Source organism: Amblyomma maculatum, chromosome 4 (assembly GCF_055883805.1).
Source record: "Amblyomma maculatum isolate TAMU_Amacu chromosome 4, ASM5588380v1, whole genome shotgun sequence".
NCBI classification, from domain to species: Eukaryota; Metazoa; Arthropoda; class Arachnida; order Ixodida; family Ixodidae; genus Amblyomma; species Amblyomma maculatum.
This window is the reverse complement of record NC_139347.1, coordinates 28,947,873-28,970,992: the sequence shown is the minus strand read 5'-3', so window position 1 is coordinate 28,970,992 and position 23,120 is coordinate 28,947,873. Positions and strand designations below refer to the sequence as shown.

General features: G+C 46.7%; 1 protein-coding gene across 1 annotated transcript in view; it reads right to left on the bottom strand.

Annotated features, from left to right (window-relative positions):
• Nucleotides 1-23,120, bottom strand: part of LOC146190560 (serine/threonine-protein kinase haspin-like) — a 38,933-nt gene that overhangs the window by 13,754 nt on the left and 2,059 nt on the right. The window contains exons 2-8 of the mRNA XM_084599807.1: nt 17,529-17,579; nt 10,775-10,831; nt 8,148-8,251; nt 5,275-5,439; nt 5,043-5,105; nt 4,874-4,968; nt 2,462-2,535 (exon numbers count right to left, since the gene is read on the bottom strand). Of these exons, the coding sequence (XP_084455933.1) occupies nt 2,462-2,535; nt 4,874-4,968; nt 5,043-5,105; nt 5,275-5,439; nt 8,148-8,251; nt 10,775-10,831; nt 17,529-17,579 (609 nt within the window). The remainder of the gene's footprint in view (nt 1-2,461; nt 2,536-4,873; nt 4,969-5,042; nt 5,106-5,274; nt 5,440-8,147; nt 8,252-10,774; nt 10,832-17,528; nt 17,580-23,120) is intronic.

Sequence of the window (23,120 nt, the reverse complement as noted above, 5' to 3'; positions counted from 1 at the left end):
GTGGCAGACATGCCTTGTTTATCTCGACGACGTAATAATTTTTTCACCGACGTTCACGGAACACCTACGCCGCCTGAGAACTGTTCTCGAAGCTGTCCGATCTGCCAACCTTTCTCTCAAGCCTCAAAAATGCCACTTCGGGTTCACCGAATTGAAGTTTCTTGGGCACATCGTGAGTGCTGATGGCATCCGAGCTGACCCTGAGAAACTTGCTGCCGTTGCTGCCTTTCCCGTCCCCGCCCATAAAAAAGCAGTCCGACGGTTTTTGGGGCTGTGCTCCTATTATCGTCGCTTTATCAAAAACTTTGCACAGATGGCCAGCCCTCTGACTCTCCTGACTCGAGATGACGCATCATTTTCCTGGGGCGCCGAGCAGCAGATGGCTTTCGACGAGTTACGACGCCGGCTCCAGTCACCCCCGATCCTGGCACATTTCGACGATGATGCCGACACAGAATTACACACGGATGCGAGCAACGTCGGCCTTGGTGCCGTTCTAGTTCAGCACCAAGACGGGGTCGAGAAAGTAATTGCCTACGCCAGCCGTGCACTTTCCCGTGCTGAGTGTAACTATTCCACCACTGAAAAAGAATGTTTGGCGGTAGTATGGGCCGCTGCCAAGTTCCGCCCGTACCTTTATGGCCGACCGTTTCGTGTCATCACTGACCATCACTCGTTGTGTTGGCTGAAAAACTTAAAGGATCCTTGTGGCCGCTTAGCACGTTGGGCATTGCGCCTACAGGAGTTCGATTTCGATGTTATTTATAAGTCTGGCCGGAAGCACACCGATGCCAATAGCCTGTCCCGCGCGCCCGTCGGCCCTCCTTCGTCAGATGCCACCGACGACGATAGCTTCCTCGGAGCAGTCACTACGTCCGATCTCGCCTCCAGACAGCGTGCCGACGGCGAGCTGCGACTGATTATTGACCATCTTGAAGGTGGGCATCCTACAATACCCCGGTACCTTGCTCGGGGGTTGTCGTCGTATTGCCTCCGCAATGGGGTGCTTTATAAGAAGAATTCTACGTCGAGTGCGAAAACATACCTGCTAGTCATACCAGCTGATCTAAGGCACGAAATCCTCCTGGCCTGCCACGACGAACCAACTTCAGGGCATCTTGGCTTTACACGCACCCTAAACCGAGTCCGGCAGAACTACTACTGGCCACATCTTTCTCCGAGCGTTAGACGTTACGTACAGACCTGTCGACAATGCCAGCGACGAAAAAAACCCACGCTCAAGCCATCCGGTATGTTACAATCTATAGAACCGCCCCTCACACCCTTCGAACAAGTGGGCATGGACCTTTTAGGCCCATTTCCTTTATCCTCGAACGGACACAAGTGGATTGTAGTCGCCACAGACTACTTAACACGCTACGCTGAAACGAAGGCCCTTGCCCGAGGTACTGCCGGCGAAGTTGCTCGATTCTTTATGAACGACATTGTGCTCAGACACGGTGCACCGTCGACCATCATTACTGACCGAGGAAAGGCGTTTACAGCTCGGCTACTGCGGGACACCTTAACTCTCAGCCATACCGAGCATCGCACAACAACAGCGTATCACCCTCAGACAAATGGATTAACGGAACGACTAAACAAAACTTTGGCGGACATGATCTCAATGTACATCGACGTTGAGCATAAAATGTGGGACGAGATCCTGCCGTATGTCACCTTCGCCTACAATACCGCGCCGCAGGAAACCACGAAGTTTACGCCGTTCCGTCTCGTATATGGCAGAGAGGCCCGCACGATGTTGGACGCGATGCTCCCGTGCTTGGAAGAAGCGGTCGAACCCGACGCCGCCCATTTCGCGGAACAGGCCGAGCAAGCCCGTCAGCTGGCCCGCTTACACATCAAGGAGCAGCATGCCACCGACGCGCGACACTATAACCTTCGGCACAGGGAGGCCCACTACGAACCAGGGGACCAAGTATGGGTGTGGACCCCCGTGCGTCACAAAGGCTTGAGCGAGAAACTACTCCACCGCTATTTAGGACCCTATAAAGTCTTGCGCCGCTTAAACAACGTTAATTATGAAGTCGTTCCAGATGGAACTGTGACCGTCGGTGTTCGACGCCAGCGGCCTGAAATGTGCATGTGGTGCGCTTAAAGCCGTATTTTTCGCGTGACTGAGCGTTCCCTGCAAGTGAAACCTTGCGTTATTGTACAGTTCACCTCACACCTAATTTTTTTTCTCCTATCACCTTGTCATCGGGACGATGTTTTCTTTCACGGGGGGGAATAATGCCACGTGCCTAGCGCCGCGCGACAGCCGTGTTTGGGGCCGACGACAACGAAGCGGTGGTTGGCACGAGCGGCGCGCTGGGGCTGGACGCTGTGACTCTGTGTTCGAAACGACAAGCCGACCTCATTCTCGGGTCCTTGGCTACGTGGTACTTTCACGGCTCCCTCGGACTTCAGTCGTGACAATATTAAAAAGCTCTTAACTTACTTTGGATTGCAGGATACTCATGCCGCTGAAGTCGCTTTCCACCAGTATGTACCGCTGCTCCCTGGGACGCAGATCTGCAGAAAAAATTCACAGATGATCAGCTAAATTTGCCCGTTATGTTTTCATTACGGGAGTAATAAGTTCTCTATAGCATGCTCCATGAGTATGTTATCGCCTGTGTAAAGAAGCACAGTAATGTTCCTCTTTGAATCATGAATGGTAGTCCAGTGACGTTCATGATCGAAAACGAACTGAGCACCTCAAACCAATGCAACTCCAGCCATTCAGAATCCGGCCATGTCACCTGTTAACGACCGCCTGTCGGAGCCTTGACCATGATTTTTCAAGGGCGTGAGGATTCAAACGGTCGACTTCCGATGCCGTTCAACAGCATTACACATATTTGTCCGAGCAGGGGTTATCAACCCTCTCGCTTTAAAAACGTGGGTCATCCAAGAGTTCTCAGCGGTTCAGTTTTGAGCCGTTTTGTAGCGAAAGCAAGCCTACTGTTTTCAAGCCTTCAGCGTAGCACCGTGACACCGTGTTACCATGGCACCGTGGAAGACGCAGAAGACGACGAAGTCATGGGAGGTGGTAGCTGGCAGCTGAGATGGCCGCGGGCACTAACTGGACGTAGGTCTTCCTGACAATCCGTTTGGCAGGAGCTGCCAACTCAGGCCTCCCCTTTCATATCGGATATCACAATCAGCCTACCAAACACTTGCATTCACATTATGCCTAGGCCACGCAGTAACGTTCATACAGCTCGATTAAGCGGGACTTTATATGTTGGCTGGAAGGTTAAGCTATCGCATTATCGCGAGGGTGGAAAGAAAACAGAGAGAAAGAGGTGCCGTAGTGGAGGGCTTCACCATTGCGCGATAGAGGCTTTCCCCTCATCACACTTTAGTGGTCAGAAGTGCCCCCTATGGCATAAATGAAGCTGAAACCATAGAGTAAACTACTATGTGCAAATGCCATGTCTCTATTTTCAAGCCGAGCCTAAGCATAGTCATGCAGATTGTTTTCGCGTAATTCCAGGTTTAACCACAAGCTAAACCACAGCTAATTTTTTATTCCGGTATTTTAATGTAATATGGCCAGAGCTGCCAAACACAAGCGCTTTCACAATTTTCACAAAACGGTGCAGCGACAGGTTACCGTAATGATGCTAGAGAACCAGGCTCAGTGTACACGTCTCGAGCGCATAATAACTTACACGCAATGCAGTGTGCACTAAAATAATAGCACGCATGTCTCGACCTTGAGAATCTATCTCGAGACACCTGTGCGTCATCAAGCATCAAACAAAAAATATTTCGTGGAAGCTGGTGCCGTTGTGGAGGGGTGTATTGAGGCCTTCCTGTTGCGTCCTTTCTTTAGATGATGAAATATGTAGACGCCTGAAGCGCCAGGAACCTAACCTAAGAAGAAGGCTGCTCTTTTTGGTGCTGCTGTTGCTTCTGCTGCCTTTTTCTGCATTGTCTGAACACTTCCCAATATTTTCTGAGTGCTGCATCCAACCCTCCTTTCGGCATTTTTTTCCATTGTTTTTTGACCAATGGCGTATAGCACTCTCCAAAAAAAAAAATAATTATGGCTAAGCCACTGGACGGGAGTGAAGGTGACCAGCTACCTGCGGTTAATTACTCTGCACAGGATGACATTTGCTGTTAGCTTCCAGAGTGTACCGACCCCAACACGAACAGAACCGGGTTGATTCGAGAGATGTATGGGATATGACCCGCAGTGGGTATAATCACGACGACAGCTGTAATGATGATGATGAATGTGGGCATGTGCAATTTTAACATTACACATTCAGGTGCACTAAGCGTGTAAACAGGTCGTCATCAAAACCGCACCGCCGCGAAATACATGGTTCAGATTGTTTTGCTACAACTGCGTTTCTGAAGGCGCCTGGTGCCCTTTATTCATACAACTGCGCACAGCAAACCTACGCGAGGTGAAACTAGTAAATATAAACGCACTGCCGCTCATTATTGAGGAATAAATACGTTTCTTTTGCCTGTTCCCATCAAGTGTCCATTTTCGTCGATCCATTCAAATAGAAGATGGGCCTTATTCGAGCTACCACCAATCTGAGATGGCGTTGTGCTAATTTTGTGCTAAAGACATCACGAGAAGTTACCACAGAGGATGCATCCTTTATTGAAAGGAATTAGTTATAGAATAGTGATAGTTAAACGAAAGAAAATTATTCGAGAATGAGCCCTTTAGCAAAGAGGGTTGCCACACAAGCGGGATATTGGTCGAAGGGCCCTTACATCATCATTAAAATCATGGTTTCTCTTAGTTGACCGGACTCTATTCTCCTTTAACGAAGTATGGCGTATTCGCTGTGCACACGTGGTCCCTGAAAAAAAAAAAAAGATTACAGGGATCACTTACCAGGTGGCGGATGATAGGGGCGTGAGCGGGGTTTGGCGAACTCTTGATAGGCTTCAGCAAAGTTTTCCGGAAGGGCGTCGTCAATGAAAACGATCCTGATCAACGAAGCAAAAGCAGTGGTATGGGTACACACACCATAATTAACCTTTCAAGTAGATGTCATTTTTACCTCCGTAATATCCTAAACCCGAAGCACTTATTGTTGATGCCCATGTGAAGATCGCTGAGTTTCCTGCGACACGCAACAGAAAGGCATGAATAAATAAATGCTCTACGCATACACTAACAGCACAGATATGAATTGAGTCAAAGTAACCCATACGGACCCCTCAAAGCGGGCAACGTGATCACTCCTTTTTGGAAATAATTACAGGAAATAATTGCATCAGCAGTATCCGTACTTGCAGGTGAAGAGGTTGCAGTAGACCTTGGAGGCGGTGTGCGTGTCAATGGGGTACAGCTGAACAGCTGTGTCCAAGGCCGTCTGGGGCTTGCTGCCCGACGACACGACGTATGTCTCCGAGTCGATGGTTTCTGCAATTTTCTTCAGCTTGGTGCCTTTGAACCTGTACACGAAAACATAGACATATTATATCTGCTAATAGGGAACTTCAGCCGACGTTTAAAAAGCCCTGTATCACCCCCATTAAATGATAGAATTAGCTTGGCAGCTGCAACCTCGTTCCAGAAGCGATAACGTTAGTCATCAGATAAGGTGCTGTGTCTCTGTTGATATGCTATATTGCACACAGTCGCTACCAGGACTGCTAGCAGATCAGATGGTTGGGCAGGAAGGAAATGATCAACTCGATGTGGTACAGGGAGAGAGAAGAAGAGCAGTTTTCAGCGCATTCCCCCAGTATTAAGTGTATTTGCAATAAAAAAGCAATTATCAGCATCCGGAGAAACGTGGCCATCCGGGCACAGAGGGAAAGCTATAGAGCTTTCTCAGAAACACCGTAACTGAAATAAAGTGCACCTTACAAGTCGAACATTTGTCCAATGTTTTCTTAACGGACGATATAAACAAGTGCGTTAGAAAGTGACTAAGAATAGAGCACTGCGCTAAGATAATGTGAATTTGTTTCGTAGCTTTCAGTTTACTTAGATGATCGCGTGTTATTTGCTTCATTTCCATCATTACGAATTTTACAAAACATTCGTTGGTTACAAGCATCTACCAGCTGTCCACATATTTTAGCGTGAATAAAGATCATGTGTGCCAGCAAAATACAAGTTGTAAAAATTCCGGAATACCTTATCCCCGTGAAGCCAACAAAAGACTGTTGAAAGTCGCGTAGCGTATTTCGCTTTACATTTTTCGCTTATGAAATTAACAGTTTAGTAAAAACTAATGGTCTGATTTTAATCTATGGTCTGAAGGAGAATGTGACGGGTCGAAAGTTGTAGACCGCCTTGCAAAACAGTTGACAGAAATGGTCGCACCAAGCTAGCATTTACTCATCTGCATTTACTGGCCATGAAGAAAACTATCATATGACCAGCGGTTGCCACACATCATGCGCCCAGTGCACATGCAAACCCTTAGCAGAGAAAAGCGGATTTTGTTCTCTGAGAGAAGAGTTCAGATGCTGAAGTAACACCACTCAAGTAAAAGCATCTTAAAGCAACGAAGTTATAGCCCCGTTTAACGGAAGGCTGTGCATAAACGTTGGCGTTGTGCGGAGAAAATCTGAATTTGTCGAGAAGGCCGTGACGTCCAAGGAAATCGAAATTTATTAGAACTTCTTGTAAACTGTGAATCCTAGGTCGCATCTTGATTCCAGCAAAGCGTCCTTACCGCGCTCTAGAATGTAAACTAAGCTAACTGCGCCTAAAAAGAAAGTTGGACAGAAAATAAATAAAGATGGCAGTCGAATATGTTGGGTCTCCAGATAGACACGCTACCACTAGGTTATCGAGGCAAGTTCATTTTGTTTGTTTAACGGGGTAGTCATATATTTTTTGTGGTAAGAAAATTTCCCTTTAGGGATATGGCACGACAGAATGGCTGCCGTTAACAGGTAACCTTGCGGATTCTCGTTCGCGTATGTGTATTTTGCTTCTCGCTTATACTTTGGACCTTATGTTGTGTTTCTAATTTGTGACACGTGCTCATTAGCATGCAGTCTTACGCGAGCAGGTTATGTGGAGGCCTACCTGGCATAGACATAAAGACGCTCTTTAAGCATGCCACACGGACATGCCTGTGTGGCCTGACTAAGCATCCAAGGCTTTCGAAGGGTTAAATTTATACCTCTCCTATCCCGAAGGAGATAGCCGAGTTGGCCGCTCTCGCCAATTCAGCCATGTGATAGGTTCTCGCGAAGTCCCACAGACATTCGACAAAGTATAGCGCCCGGCCAAGTCGCCTAGCAGCCACTACCTGCCAGAACTACACAACAGCTAATTTTCGCTCACAACGTCGAAAACACCGATAACGCCGACATCATATTTTTGAGAAACGTTGTCTTTAACGTTATCGTGTGAGAAGAACATTCCACGTTTTGTTCGTATCTGCGAACCTACACGCGAAGAGGGCTATCTGCGCCTCTGAAAGGGCCTAATTATTAGGCGCCACTTTATATTACCCCTATTTTCAATGCGATAGCATTAAAGTCTTTGTTCTAATCCAAATTTCGACATCGGGTTGGGTATTTGGCGCCGACGTTGTGAGCGAAAAATCCCACGCATGGTTCTGGCAAGTGGTAGTTGAAAGGTGAGTGGCCTAGTTAGTTAATGCACTGTGCCACGCACGTCAGAAAAACGCAGACCCAATTAAGCCTACTCCTGGAGATAGGAAGGATAAATGCGAATAGAACGCTCCAGAGCTATTGGTATACCCACGCATGCACATTTGTATCGCTTGGTGCAAGCGACACTTTATATTCATGTCAGATAGTGTTTGGCAAATTGCGATAACTTACAAATGTATGCCAAATATTATGCGTGAGACATTAGTACAAATTGTATGATTAGCGATTAAGCATGTTCAAAATGCATGTGCAAGAACAAGAACTCGCAAAGGAACCCGCCGCAGCCACAAAGGCGGACCTCAAGTTACTCCTAATTTACTTATTATCCTTTCTATTGTGTATGCGTCCCCTTTAAAGCGACCAACCGATAGTGAAGCGTTCTTGCCGGGAAGCAGCATTCGAATTAATGCATTGCATGGCACCGGGCGCTGCCCCTGCTCCGCGACAAAGTTTTGGGAAGAGAGGATAAGTATATGACACAAAACAAAAGATAAAAAGGCCGAGCCAAAGAGACTCACGATGACTTTAAGGCTCGATTGAAATCCAGAACGTCCTCACTGTCGCAAAGAGTCATTAGCCTGTTAAGGCAGTCGTTGTAGCATTTTCGGCAGCTGTGGGGGCACTGCAAGTTACCAGAGATGACGTGATGTAGCTACAAAGTCTACAAGAAAAGAACGGCAGACACTTGCACAGTTCGCAATAAACCAATTCAAAGAAAACGGCAACAGGTTACTCCGAATGCACTTCTAAACGGCTGCACTAAACGAAGAGTACCACTAGTGCTAAAGAAGTCAATTCACCGTACAACCTTTCGGCACTTAGAATGCTTGGAAGTTGTGGCGCACATCGTTTCCAGGTCTGAATTGTCAACGCCCCTCAAGGTTTCTGAAATTACCTCTTTGTTTCCTAGTTGCATCAAATTACTCCCAACGTTTGAAAAACCAGCTCCATTAAACTCCTAACTACATAGTGAACCTCCATTCAAGCATTCACAGTCCTCGATAGTATATGCAATTTTTCTAGGGCATGTGGTTTCCTTGGTTATTTGTCTTAATTGTTAATAAATTATGTAATAGGTATATACTTTTAAGTTTGCTTAAGGAAGTAAGTTTTATCTCCGTATAATGTCATATATATATATATATATATATACTCTCAAGGTTCGTATACAGACAACATAAATACCTAAGCAAGTAGCAGGGGGGACAGCGGCCGATGTAGCTCAGTTGGAAGAGCAACGGACGCGATGTTCGGAGGTCGTGGGTTCGGTTCCCACCATCGGCACGTTGTTTTTTCTGCTACTTTGTGTTTAATTATCTTCCACTAAACAAGACTACACTACTAATTTCTTTGATTATCCAAGTAAACATTAAAAAAAAAAGAACATAAAGGAACATCCCCTACGCTTTCCTTGGCCTCGCCGACTGTTGGCTTCTTTCCTTCATAATATATATATATATATATATATATATATATATATATATATATATATATATATATATATATATATATATATATATATAATGTGGCCTAATGTCACACATGTATATATGACATTATACGGAGATAAAACTTACTTCCTTAAGCGAACTTAAAAGTATATACCTATTACATAATTTATTAACAGTTAAGACAAATAACCAAGCAAACCACATGCCCTAGAAAAATTGCATATACTATCGAGGACTATATATATACACACACATTGCGTTGTAAGGCTTCGGAATTTTTTATCGTATATCAAATATGTTTTGCGCCCGAAGTTAGTCTAGCCACCAGCTCTAGCTTTGCATTGTGCACGACGTATTCTATATATATATGCATTTATATATGTGTATATATATGTGTGTATATATATATATATATATATATATATATATATATATATATATATATATATATATATATATATATATATATATATATATATATATATATATATATATATATATATATATATATACGCGTGCATACATGTCTGCTAGCGCCAACCGTCTTAAATTCGATACACATGGAAACGGTTCGTATTGGTCTTTAGGTTTGGTAAGGTTGGATTGACGATTTGGTGCGAATGCGTGCGCTGGTCCGACTCTTACGTTATTAAATGTATTCCTACTTGCATAAAGTGGTCATGCCTAATTTTCAGAAGGTTAAGTTGGAAGTAATCAGCAATCTATCTGAACCCCGCCGCGATGATGTAGGGCGCTCGACTTCTGTGCCCAAGGATGCGGGATCGAATACCGGCCACGGCGTCCAGCTGTTCGATGGAGGCGAAAAGCTGGGCGCCCATGTGCAGTGCGACGTCAGTGCACGCTAAAGAACCCCAGGTGGTCAAAATTTCCGGAGCATTCAACCATGACGTCTCCCAGCCAGAGTCGCTTTGGGACGTTAAACCCCATAAACCGAACCAATTTGTGTATGTACAGCCTTTGTCAAACGTGTAGAGCCCGGGGGGTCTGCTTCTGAGTCATGTAGTGGCGCTGAATTGGCGTTAGTGGAAGTCCTTCCTATTGGAGAAGGTAGGGCAAAAAATCTTTCCGTCAAGGGATTCGGAACCCTGGCAATGCATTGCAAGTCGCACGAAGTGGCTCAGAAGCAGACCCCCTGGGCTCTACACTTTTGACAAAGACTGTACATCTTGTTTCACTCCTACGCGTTCCTTTTAGTACCGTTTAGAGCTTGCTGAATTGTTCTACACCATTTACATTCGGCTTTTAAAGCGTGCATTTGTGCACATGAAGCAGAATATGAAAGCAGGAAAACATAACTGCTATCATCAAATGTTTCAGTAACAACTGATGAATTACTACATTTTGCGTGGCAGCCACGACAAGCTTGTGAAGAACGAGCCAGTTAAGCTTTAACCCCTTGTAACGTAATCTATTTAGTATATGCAAATCTTTATTAACACACAAACTATATTCACCTCCATGCTCCATGTAACATGGCACTATCGTGACTATGAAGTTCCATACCACCTTCTCTCGAATAATTTCTCTATCCTAATATACTCAGACTAAATTTTTTCTTCTGTGATGTCTTTTTGCTTGTTTATGCTGCACGAAGTCCAAAGGCGCGTCGCTGAAATGGCTCGCCAAGGCCAGTAATGCTAGTGCATTAAAAAAAGAGCGCATTCACATCATACGCATATCTTTGCCCCAGAGCTGCTGGCACCGTGGTCCTCCTCTTCACGGCGTCGTCCCTGCAAACGCAATGGTCATCGCTTAACGTCAAGATTCTGTTGCCAACTTTTTGCGCCGTTACTTATTCTCTTTTTTTTTCTCTGTCAGCCAATAAGAATAGCTAGGGAAATGTATATAAAATGTGTGTGATTCTACGTCAATACTGCCAACATTTAACGGTGTCTGACTAATGCCGGACTAATGCGCACATCTCCCTTGGCCTATTGTAGGGTGCACATAAATACAGCTTTCTTGATCAGATAAAAAACTAAAAGTTAAGAAAAAAAACCTTCAAAGTCACCCCAATGTATGCGCGAACGGAAAAGTTGGGCGTGTAATTATTATTTTATTTATTTCCAGCTCATTTAGAAAACACATGTGCAAGAACAGCGAAAACTATGCTACCGACATGATGCGGTGGTCCGGATAGATAAGGAACTAAAAAAATGTCTATATTTTCAATGTTTTTCACAGCGGCCTGAGTTCAATCAGTAGCAGCATAAATTCTCATGTATGATGCTAACTTTCATCCTACATTGCTTTAAGCTGCGGCGAAAACTATAATTATCGTAAAAGAACACGACTCTTTCATGATCATTTCTAACCAGGAAAACGCTTGTAGTTTTGGCAGTCTTTTTTATCTATTCCCGTCATCATAAATTCGTATTTAATTGATGACCCGCCAGTTGCATGTCATCTTGAGTTTTAAGTGGCATATATATGGTTTAAACTAACATATTCCTTTTGTCTTGTTACAGAAGCTACGTTCACAAGACAGCTTAGCCGACTAATTTTCCTGGGAACTATACTTTTAAAGAATGAACGAAATAATATATTTGAAAAACTTTCGCATAAAGGGATTGGTACGAAATGTAGATGCTAAACCCTGCTAACCTCCTTATAATTATTTCAATACGGAACTTTTGTCTCAGGTGAGAAATATTCTGTACAATAATCATCTTATGACAGCTTCGACTAAAACCTCATTCAACGTGGTGACGAAGGAAGAAGAAGTGTCCCTGCTGAGGTGGCTGCTCATCGCTTGAGTGAAAACCTTACCTTTCGCGTAAATACGATCCTTACATCAAGAGAATTGACTTCTCAGAGTCCGAGGAAGTTCCGACCGCTCATGTATCCTCTGGTAGTGTGGCATTCATCACATAATTCCTGCAGCTGAACTGCGCTCTGGGACTAGGCCTAGTGCCTTCCGTGGAACGCTGGCGGAGGTACCTTCGTCGGCGCCGCCTGTCTCGACGGCATTACCAACCGCACAATTGACATCCGAGCCTGGGTCCCAACTCCTGGTTCCTGCTCATGGTCCATCGGCTGCAGCACATATCCTGCCGTCTCAAAATGCACATCAGTCCGTGAGTGATCTGTCCCCAGGGCGGAGGTCGGGAATGGCTAACCAGCTTCCACTTGGTGATGGAGTTTCCACCAATGTGAGTGAGCAGCCGAGCACGCCAATGGACGTGTCTTCAGCGCTACCATCTGGACGGGCGGCACAGCGCGGTGCTCAGAAGCGTCCTTCAGAAGATATTGCACCGGGATAATCTTCCGCAAACAACAGTTCACAAGGCAAGCGTTCCTGTACAACGACTGATCACCCGGTATTTTCAACACCCGGATCACCATCCTATAAAGTGATCATTAAGGCTCTGACAACAAAGTGCCTTACTGAGATACCGAACAGAGTTATTCAGGCGAATCTGGACGCATGTCTTGGAACCAAGGGTTTCCGTGGTTTCACGGCCAGGAAGAAGTCGAATACCATTGCTGTGTGGCTCCCGAGTTTGGCTGCTGTTGAGTGTCTTCAAACACTTAAGTGTATTTCAGTAACAAGCGAAGTCTCGGTTCCAGTCCAGGTTTATCTTGTTGATGGTTCCGATCTACAACGCTGCATTGTCTACAACGTAGACGTTGACGAGGACCAGGCTACACTTCAGCGTGAGCTCTACTGCCCTACTCATCGTGTGATTCAAGCTCGTCGCATGGGAAAGGGGCACTCTTGCATCGTCACCTTGCAAGGCCCCATGACTCCTCCAACTCGCCTATACTATTATGGCTGCATTCTACGCCCTCGACCATATAAACCAAGTGCCGTCTTCTGTTATACCTGTTTCTGACCTGGACATATGCATAGGTCCTGTCCTTTTACAACACCAGATGACGCTATGCCAGAAGAAACAGTATCTTACCGATGCGGACTTGCAAAGCTAATGAGCATGATATCACCTCTCCAACTTGCCCAACAAAGCAGAAAGCAACTTAAAAGTTGCGTCGTGGGATACAAAGGCAATGGTCTCAACATGTTACTTCACCACCGATTCAGACATTCAACAGATTCGAGGCTCTCCAGTTGGACGACGATGAATGGCCACAGCTATCTGAGACAGAGCCATCGGCAATCTGTACACCACATGCTTACAGCGCTAATGTGAGTGCACAACGTCGTCACAAACAGAGTACAAACGTGAAGGACATGCCGGAACCTCCGCAGGATGATGTGACAGCAGTTGACGACCAAATTGAAAGACTTTTTAGCGGAGGTCTATAAGCTCCGCAAACATCGTGAACTGCTTGCTCGTCGTAGGCGTGCAACGGAATCCCAGACCGCGAATATCAAAGCTGCCTCGCCAACGATTATGTCCCATACTACCATGCCATTCACTAATTCCCAAAAGTCTTCTGCTGCCCTGCCTGATAACTCTTCGAAATCGTTACTGAGGTTTATGTTCATTCAGTTATCTAACCTGACATTTGTGCTTTTGCGACATCTGGACTCATAATCAAGATGGCGACTACAAGATATCGCGGTGTGCTTCAGTGGAACTGTAGAGGGCTCTCCACAAAGCTTGGAGAGCTCAAATCCCGTCTTCGCATGAACAAGCTTCATGTATGGGCCATGCTACTGCAGGAGACCAACGCATTGCCACCCATTCCTGGTTTCAGTGGATACGTGTCTCCTTCCATGGGCAACCGACGTGTGCACGCGGATACTTCTCCGAGAAAGGTGGCTGTGTATGTTGACACACGGTTTCCTCAGGTACGCCTTGCTCTGGAAAATTGGTGTACTTCATATCAGGAGGTTGTTGCAGTGGCAGTCAAATTTGGTAAGGCAATTGTTGTAGTTGTGTCAGTCTATGTAAGACCTGGTGGTGGCTCTCCCTCCCGCATAAACCGGGGATGGTTACTGAATGTTAGGCAACAATACCCGGGATGTCCAGTTTTAGTTGGTGGTGACTTCAATGCGCCTCGCCCGGACTGGGGATACCCCACCTTAAGTCCTCGCGGCAGGCGAGTGCGAGACGCCTTTACGGATGCGCTGTTTATTCTCCTGAACCATCCAGATACACCAACAAGGACTGTGCTTCATACTAGGAGTGGAACATACGCTCCAGATCTTACGTGGTGGTCAGGAACTGGCACCCCCTCGTGGCACTTAGAGCCGGACTCCTGGGGCAGTGACCATCATCCTATTGTCATCGGTCTCTATCCATCACATGTCCGACGATTACGCCGCAAGTGTACAGTTGTCCATTGGGACAATTTCCGCGCCATTCTTCAAAATCACTCTGTGGAGTCGGCACCACCGCTTCTAGACCGCATAAAAAGCGCACTAAATGAGGCTACAACCATTACCTGGGTGGAGGTTGGTCGACCAACACCGGATGTGCCTCTGCTCAACTTGTGGGCTGCTCGTCGACAAGCGGAATCGACTGCAACCAGAGACCCAACTTCTGCGCATGCACGTACAAAACTAAATTACATTACTGCTAAGGCTCGAAGGTATGAGCGTGATCTCTCACGACAACAATGGCACCTGTGGTGCGAGCAGTTCTCCACACAGTCATCGAATGCTCATCTTTGGCGAACTTTCCATGCCATGGAGCACGGTTGTCGTCGTCCTGATGCAGCGGCCACAGCATGTTTTGCAGCAAACTTGTCTCCGAATGATTTCGCAAGACAAGCAGCACGCAAGTTTTTCCCCAAGTACGACGTGTTGCCTGCACCAGTTACAAGAACTTACTTGTGGGGCATGCCAGCCCATGTCGATAAGCTGCCATCAGCTGCCGACACCGAGGGAATCGCGAACCCATTCTCCATGCCCGAATCGCTTGCAGCTATAGATGAAGCCAACCGAAAGACAGCGCCCACGTACGAGGTTTACAAGAACCTCAGTGGTGATGCACTTCCTCAACTTCTTGACACCGTTAACAAGGTATGGCTAGACGGCGATGTACCAGACAGCTGGAAATCGGCTATTGTGATCCCTATTCCAAAGCCGGGGAAAGCACCAACAGACATAAGCAACTTTCGACCTATTTCCTTAACGGCAACAATTTGCAAGCTTGCTGAGAAAATGCTCGCCACACGAATCTCGTGATGGCTTGAACATCACGGTTTCTACCACCCGGCCCAGATTGGCTTTCGACCATCTATAGGCACAGAAGACGGATTGGCTGTCTTGGCGTCCTCAGTATCATCAACACGCAGCCACAATGTACGCACCGTCCTCGCCATGGATGTAGAAAAGGCTTACGATAATATCAGTCATGCTGCCATTCTGGATTCAATTGACATGCTCCATTTACCACTTAGAGTACGCAATTTTGTAAAATCTTTCCTTGAAAGTAGACAATTTGCAATACGCCTCAGTAGCGAGGCCATAGGATCATTTGTCCCTCTTCGCGGCGTACCCCAGGGATCTGTGTTGTCACCAACATTATTTAATATTGCGTTTATCTCACTTGCATGGCGGTTACATGAAATTTCTTATGTTAAATTCCTAATATACGCTGATGACATCACGGTGTGGAGCACACACAACGACCTACTGACTCAATCATCGGCCCTGCAATCAGCTTTAGATATTACGTGCACATATGCATATTCCATTGGCCTTGAACTTTCCGCCAGTAAAACTACGTTCATATCAGTTGCCAACCCCTGGGGCCGCCGTAAACTATCGGCAACACCTATTCGTCTACATCTATCCGGAACCCCCTTTCAGGAAAGTTCAACAGTAAAAATATTGGGCTTAACAATTCATGAGTCAGGAACTGGAACTACACTGGGTCTGATTAGACGCATTGCTCCAAAAATAGGCGGCGCTCGCTCAGATGTTGCGAGACAGTTGGTGAGGGCAGTTGTGCAACCGCGCCTTGTTTATCAAGCCCAATTTCAGCATTTGACAAGGGCACAATGGGATCGACTTGAGGCTATAAATCGAGAAGCAATGAGGGTCCTCTGCCTCCCTCGCATTACACCAATCGTGGCGCTCCAAGAAAACGCACAACTAAACACAATAGATGAACTGGTGCAGCAACGACGTGATGCACGCAAGCTTAAGGCCACACTCTCTCACGCAACGTGCGCTCTGAAGGCTTAGGCTTCGACACATTCACTACTACCACCGCCACTGCCAGTTCTTCCTCCTTGGCGTTTTGTACAGCTGAGCGATAACAAGCCAACTAATTTACGCCGACCAAGAACACAGGAAACGGCGTTGTCACTTCGCGACCGAATTATGGAACAAGACGCCCGCTTGCCACATGGTTCCATTATAATTTACGTCGACGCAAGCATCAAAGCCTGTGAAGTGATAACAGCAGTTTACTGTCCTAGCAAATCTTTATTGAACAAGACGTCAACATTTCAATTACCGGAACCTTCATCTTCTTTTTGTGCGGAACTGCTTGCAGTGCAAGAGGCGCTTCGCTCTGGGACCGCCATTCCCATGCTTCCCACGGCCCGTATTATCATACGTACAGATGCCCTCCAGGTGACAAAGCTACTTAGACGCGTTAGTAGTAGCCCGGAAATCTGCCAGAACATACACAGTCTAGCGGCTCGCATACCAAATCCAATTCGTATTGAATGGACCCCGCGTGACCTTTTAAGTGCTCAAAGCCAAGTGGATTCTGCGACCCGCCTTTCAAACTCAACCTCGACATCGCCAAACCTCATAAAATTGGACAATGCCACCCTGCTTTTAACAAGAAAGGAGCACCTCCGGCGCCGTACACGTGCTCTTATACCTCCGTGTACGATAAGCCTCCCCCGCGGTCTAACCCGTGCAGAGGAGGTGGCGCTTCGGAGGATTAGAGTTGGGTGGCCCTAACACCAGCAGCCACAATTTCGGTATCTATATCCACACCCTGGGTGCCCCATCTGCAAGTCTAGAAATATAGAAGCTGACATCCATCACCTACTGTGGTATTGTCCAGCGTTGAAGCCAACGCGGATCAGGCACCTGGTGGCAGCTGGCCTCTCCCCCCATAACCCGCAGTCATATGCTGTTTGGGCACTGGGACCGCATCATCATTCACTCCTCGATTTCTTGCATCAGCCAACCTTTTTTCATTTATTTGACCACACCCTTCATCCCTCATAACATTCCTTTTATGCCCTGAGGCTATAAACTTCGCAAAAAAAAAAAAGCTCCTTTCAAGTTAACAATTTTATTTTAACCTTTTGGTTCACTCGTGGTTTTCATAGCAGCTTCAGGGTGTACGAGTTGGAGCAAAAAAGGTCATTTGTAGACTTCTCAATCAGGTTTTATTACAGCTTGGTTGACTTAAAGATCAGACCTCTGCCTTGAAAAATACGAGCCACTGAGCATGCGCTATGGGAATTCGTAGCTACATTCAACGGAAGCATAAGGCTACTCGTATCTCATTGTAAAGGTGACGCTTGGTTTACGGCTGTACGCACCTCTTTTACCGAGTCAGACCGCTTGCTGTCCGGCGAACTGGACAATGTCGACTGAAAGAAAAAGGTCGGAATATACCTATAGTGCAAGCTCAGGAAGGTCAAGCAAAATGTCTTTTAAAGGCGAAAGCCCTTCTAGGCTTATGGAAAGAAATCCCGTGCGCGAGAGTTGCGCGCGAGATCTGTGCGCGAGATCTGTCGTATTCCGCGAGATTCCGCGGGATGTGTTCTTGTCTAGCGTTCCTGCCATCTGCAGTCACACACTTGAACGCACGCCAAGAAACGCCACGCGAAAGGAGCGATGGCGTTCCGTCCAAACTCCCACTTGCCAGAGAAAGTGTAACAAATACTGCGCTTTTCTTTTCCTGTAAACCAATTATAATTATATGTAGCACAGCAACGAACACCGATAAGAGGAAAACGATGAGAAGCAAATGATAGGAAAGGAAGGGTAGGCTTTTGCCATTCTTTTCTTAAGACACCTTCAGAGACCCTTTAATTTTAGCTTAGTTTTGTGGGTTTAGCGTCACAAAGTCACTCAAGCTATGAGGGACGCCGTAGTGAAGTTCTCCGGAAATTTAGACCACATTGGCTAACTTGCACTGAAACAACGCACGGGTGTCTTGCTTTCCGTCTCCACTGAAAAGCGGTCGCCGCGACTGGGATTCGATCTGGCGTCGAAGTCAAGCGCCGTAGCCACTGAGCCACTGCGACGAGGCACGTTTCCTTTTTAGTGACAGTGGCATAATACCAGTATGCAATAAAAATCATCCCTCCTTTGTGTAATTAATCTGCAAGTCATATCCATTGGAGGTGGCAGAGAGAGAGAGAGAAGAAACCTTTATTTAGCCGGATAGTTATATAGGGCCGGGCCGAGTTATATTGCCCTACTAGATGGCCAGCAGGTCAAGCCTGTTAGCGACCTCGTAGGCGCACTTGAGGATCCGGTCTTGTATACACGGGTCTGAGCTGCGCAGCAGGGTCTCCCAGTCATCTGGATGCAGGATTTCTCCTAATTCTGGAGGTGGGGGTCCTCCTTGCATCCCCAGAGTATATGGTTGAGGGTAGCTCTTTCATCGCAGAGTGTGCAGTCGGGAGAAAATTGGCTGGGGAAAATATGTGAGAGAACTACCGGGTTTGGAAAGGAGTTTGTTTGGAGTCTCATCCAGGTAATTTCGTGTTTTTTGCTTAGACGCTTGTGCGGGGGCGGAAACTTCCTTCGTTCAAGGCGGAAGTGGTTTGTTAAATCGTGAAATGATATAAGATTATCCTTGGCTGTCCCAAGAGCGGAGGTGGTCACCGCCCGGCCGACTAAACCTCGGGCTGTCTGGTGAGCCGCCTCGCTTCCAGGGTTGCCAGAATGTGCCGGTATCCAAATCAATTCAATGTCCCTATCTGGGAAGGGAATCTTATTAAGAATATTTAGAGTAGATTGTGCAATTCTACCTCGGGCGAAATTGTGTATGGCAGTCTTGGAGTCGCTGATGATAACATCTGCCTCTGAATTTGTAATGGCTAAAGCGATGGCTGCCTCCTCAGCCATTGCGGATGAGCGTGCACGCAGGGAGGCCGAGAATGTAGCGTGTGTTCCCGTAACCCCTGCCACTGCAAATGCTCTTCTTGGAACTGCATACTCAGCCGCATCAACGTAGATAACACCCGGTTGGTGCTTATGAGTCTTATGAAGAGCCAGGGCCCTGGCCATCCTCCTACCCTCGTGGTGTATAGGATGCATGTTTTGGGGCAGAGGCTTAATGGTGAGCCGCTTCCTGATTGGTGTGGGTAGATCTCTCGGTTCATCTATTTCTGGCTCTGAATTTCCGTCCAGTGCGCCGAAGATGCTCCTGCCTGTTTTAGTTTTTGTCAGCCGCGCCATCTGTGTGGTGATGTGGGCCGCGCAAAGTTCCTCGAGTGTGTTGTGAATGCCGAATTGAAGAAATTTTTCTGTAGATGTGTAATGAGGAAGCCCTAGTGCCGCTTTGAATGCTTGTCTGATGAGGCACTCCAGCTTGGTCTTCTCTGCGGCATAAAGCTGTAGGTAGGGCACTGAGTAGGTGAAGCGACTGATAACAAATGCCTGCACTAATCTGCGCAGGTGTTTCTCTTTCATGCCCCTTCTCCTGTTGGCGATTCGTTTAATCAGACGGATTGTCTGATGGGTAGTGGCAGAAAGCCTGTTAATCGTCTCCGCATTGTTGCCATTACTCTGGATGAAGAGGCCCAACACCCTCAGTGTCTGGACTTCTGGTATGGGTTGTCCGTTAACCTTAACAGTAATGGGAATATAATCTTGATGTGCTCGCCTACCTCTCCCCTTACCTCGAATGACGAGGAGTTCAGATTTAGGCTGTGAGCAAGTGAGTCCTGCTTGTGCGGCGTAATTTTCTACCTGGTCAACTGCCAATTGAAGAGTTTCCTCGATTTCGCCCTCGTTACCTTTATTGGTCCAGAGGGTGATATCATCAGCATAGAAGGTGTGGTGCAAATTTGGAATTTCGGCTAGCATACTTGGGAGGCGGATGAGTGCCAAATTGAAGAGAAATGGGGAAAGGACCGAGCCTTGCGGTGTGCCTTGTGTTCCTAACGTTATTGGGGCGGATGTTATGTTTCCTAGTGTTATGATGGCTGTACGTTTAAACAAAAATGATTTGATATAATTGTATGTTCTGATGCCTGGATTAATACTACTTAGATTATCAAGGATGATTCTGTGTGAGACGTTGTAAAAGGCCTTGTTTAAGTCAAGGCCCAGGACGGCTCTGGTATGTTTGTTTCTGTCCCTGTCGATTATATCCCTTTTGAGACGAATCGTAACATCCTAGGTAGATAAGTTTGCCCTGAAACCAATCATTGTGTCCGGGAGGAGACCGTTGTCCTCAACGTAGTTCTGGAGCCTAGTAAGGATAATGTGCTCAAATAGTTTTCCCAGGAGGTGGCAGGAAAAAAGGCAATATCTCTCTCTCCGCTTTCTCTCCTATCTTCCTTGCTTCTCTTACCGCGCGGTTCAGGTGTCCACAGTAAAAGTGTGACAGATACTGCACCTCTCCTGTTAAACAATATTATTGTTATTATAACATCTGGAACACTGGCACTTAGGATACACTGCGATCCATATGGCATGGGCTCCAAGCAAACCCCCCCCCCCCCCCCACCGGTTCCAAATTTTAAAAAGGCTGATCACTGAAAGGAAAGAATCGAATAGTGAGGTCTCCCAGTCAGAATAATTAAATATTTCAAACTTTTCCAGTGCGTTCATTGGAACACTCCTTGAGGAAGTGGGGCTGAGCTAGTTGCTTGAAAAAAATCTACAGCGTGAAGAGCTACTTATCGAGAGTAATTGGGCAAGAAATTCTAGTTCGCCATTTTCATCGTTTACGCACACTAAGGTTCGCGGCCTTTCAAACGTAACGATTGTCAGGAGTCACCATTGGCAGCGAACATGCGAAAATACGCAGTCTGCAGCCTTTCACATCCTTTATATTTTGCGTCTCTCATAGCCCGAGTCGCACTGGGACGCTAAACCCCACAAACCAGCATCCTTCACATTACCCCCCCTCCCCCATGTAGCTAAAAAGAAATCATTCCCATCGCACTAAGGTAAAGGAAAGCGCAGTGTAAATCCTGTAGGCTTCTGCTGATGAAATCAGACAAGTACCCCGAACAAGTTTGGTTTGGTTTTTGGTTTGGTTTTTGGTTTGGTTTGGTTTGGTTTGGTTTGGTTTGGTTTGGTTTGGTTTGGTTTGGTTTGGTTTGGTTTGGTTTGGTTTGGTTGGGTTCGGTTCGGTTCGGTTCGGTTCGGTTCGGTTCGGTTCGGTTCGGTTCGGTTCGGTTTGGTTTGGTTGGTTGGTTGGTTGGTTGGCTCACAGGAAGGGAAAGGCGCAGTATCTGTCACACTTGCTCTGTGGACACCTGAACCGCGCCGTAAAGGAAGGGATGAGGGTGGGAGTGAAAGTGGAAAGAGAGAAAGGGGAGCCGTAGTGGAGGGCTACGGGGTAATTTCGACCACCTGGGGATCTTTAACGTGCGCTGACATCGCACAGCACACGGACGCCACTTCGTTTCGCCTCCATCGAAACGCAGCCGCCGAGGTCGGGTTCGAACCCGGGAACTCCGGCACAGTGGTCGGGCGTCTTACCACTGCGCCACCCCAGCGGGGTCCCCAAACAAGTTTGGTGATAAAAAACACTAACAACAAAATGCAATTTCTGCGCGAAACTTGACCTTGCGACGATTACGCAGTTTAGCTGGGAGAAGCATTCCACAGCGCGCCAGTAATTGTGCAATGCGCTGCGCAGAAGTTTCTAAATCCCTAAATAATTTTCCGCGAAGTTTAACGAGAATCAATTATATTTTGCACCCGTTTGAGCCTAGACTACGGCTCAAAGACGAATTATTCATTTTTCATCCGACAATTCCGCTTTTAAACACTCGGCGACAATAGATTTGTCGCTGTGCAATAGAGCCAGGCAAGTTAAAGGGTAGAAATACTCGATCGACTGTCTCCCAGTACAGTCCTATGCAACTGCACAAGAAGGCGAAAAAGCTGTCTCAGAGGACTAGAGCGTCGCTACGACCGTTGAACAGCAGGATAGATTTTATAGCGCATAAAGCAGAAAAGTACGCGAGCGCAGAGCACACCACCAAATATAATAGCGGCTGCTAGCGCGCCAACCGTAAAGCAAAAAAAAAAAAAGCAAGAAGAGGAGCGCTTGATGACGACAAGCCACTAAAGTAGGCATGAAACCATGTGCCCTCTTCATGTCAAAACGAAGGAGGCCCCTACGGCGCACGTGTGGTACTGAAGGTTAATTATAACGCCAGAATGCGGCCCCCACGATGTATGCGCCGTCCTAAGTAGTGGCACTTTTAGTGCAATGCATTTTATACTCAAGCGTACTCCCGACGGCATCTCTTTTTTTCTTTTGTGGGCACCTGCGCGATGTTTACAAGGTACCGGGAGTGGACGAAGATCACTGATGACCTTTACTTGAGCCGTGCATTCGGGCCATTCTCGTCTACCTATTTGCCGCACGTCGAAAACTCAAGAAACAAGAGAAGGTCATCCTTTCAGCAAATCAAGCAACGAATGCTGCTTGCGCTGCGGTTTGCTAGTAAGGATTCGGATGTGACCTCAATCATGCAAACAAGCCCGCGCCAAGGTGTACTGACACTGCGATCCTCCTAGCTCAGCTGTGGCTAAGGGACGAAATCAGCAATCATGCACATTCTTCTTGACAGGGCGCTACCTATCTCTATGAGCTTGCCGTGGACACAAATGTGCAATATGTATATTTTGTCAATGAGGTTATTTCGATGCAACTACCCTTCGCGGCAGCAAGAAAGGGGCCCTGGCAATCACGCTACCCCTCCACATCAGTTTTTCACTCTTACTACTCGTCGCTTTCAATAAGGTTTGATTCGTAACAACGGTTTCAGAGTAACACGTACTGTATTACCTATTTTCATCTGACTAATTGCACCAGCTGGTTGTTGTTGTAGTGGTCATTTTATTATATATACAAAAGGAAGGAAAAGATGTTTGCCAGCCCTAGTATCTGCTACCTGATATCTGAAGCACCTGAACTGCGGCGGCGC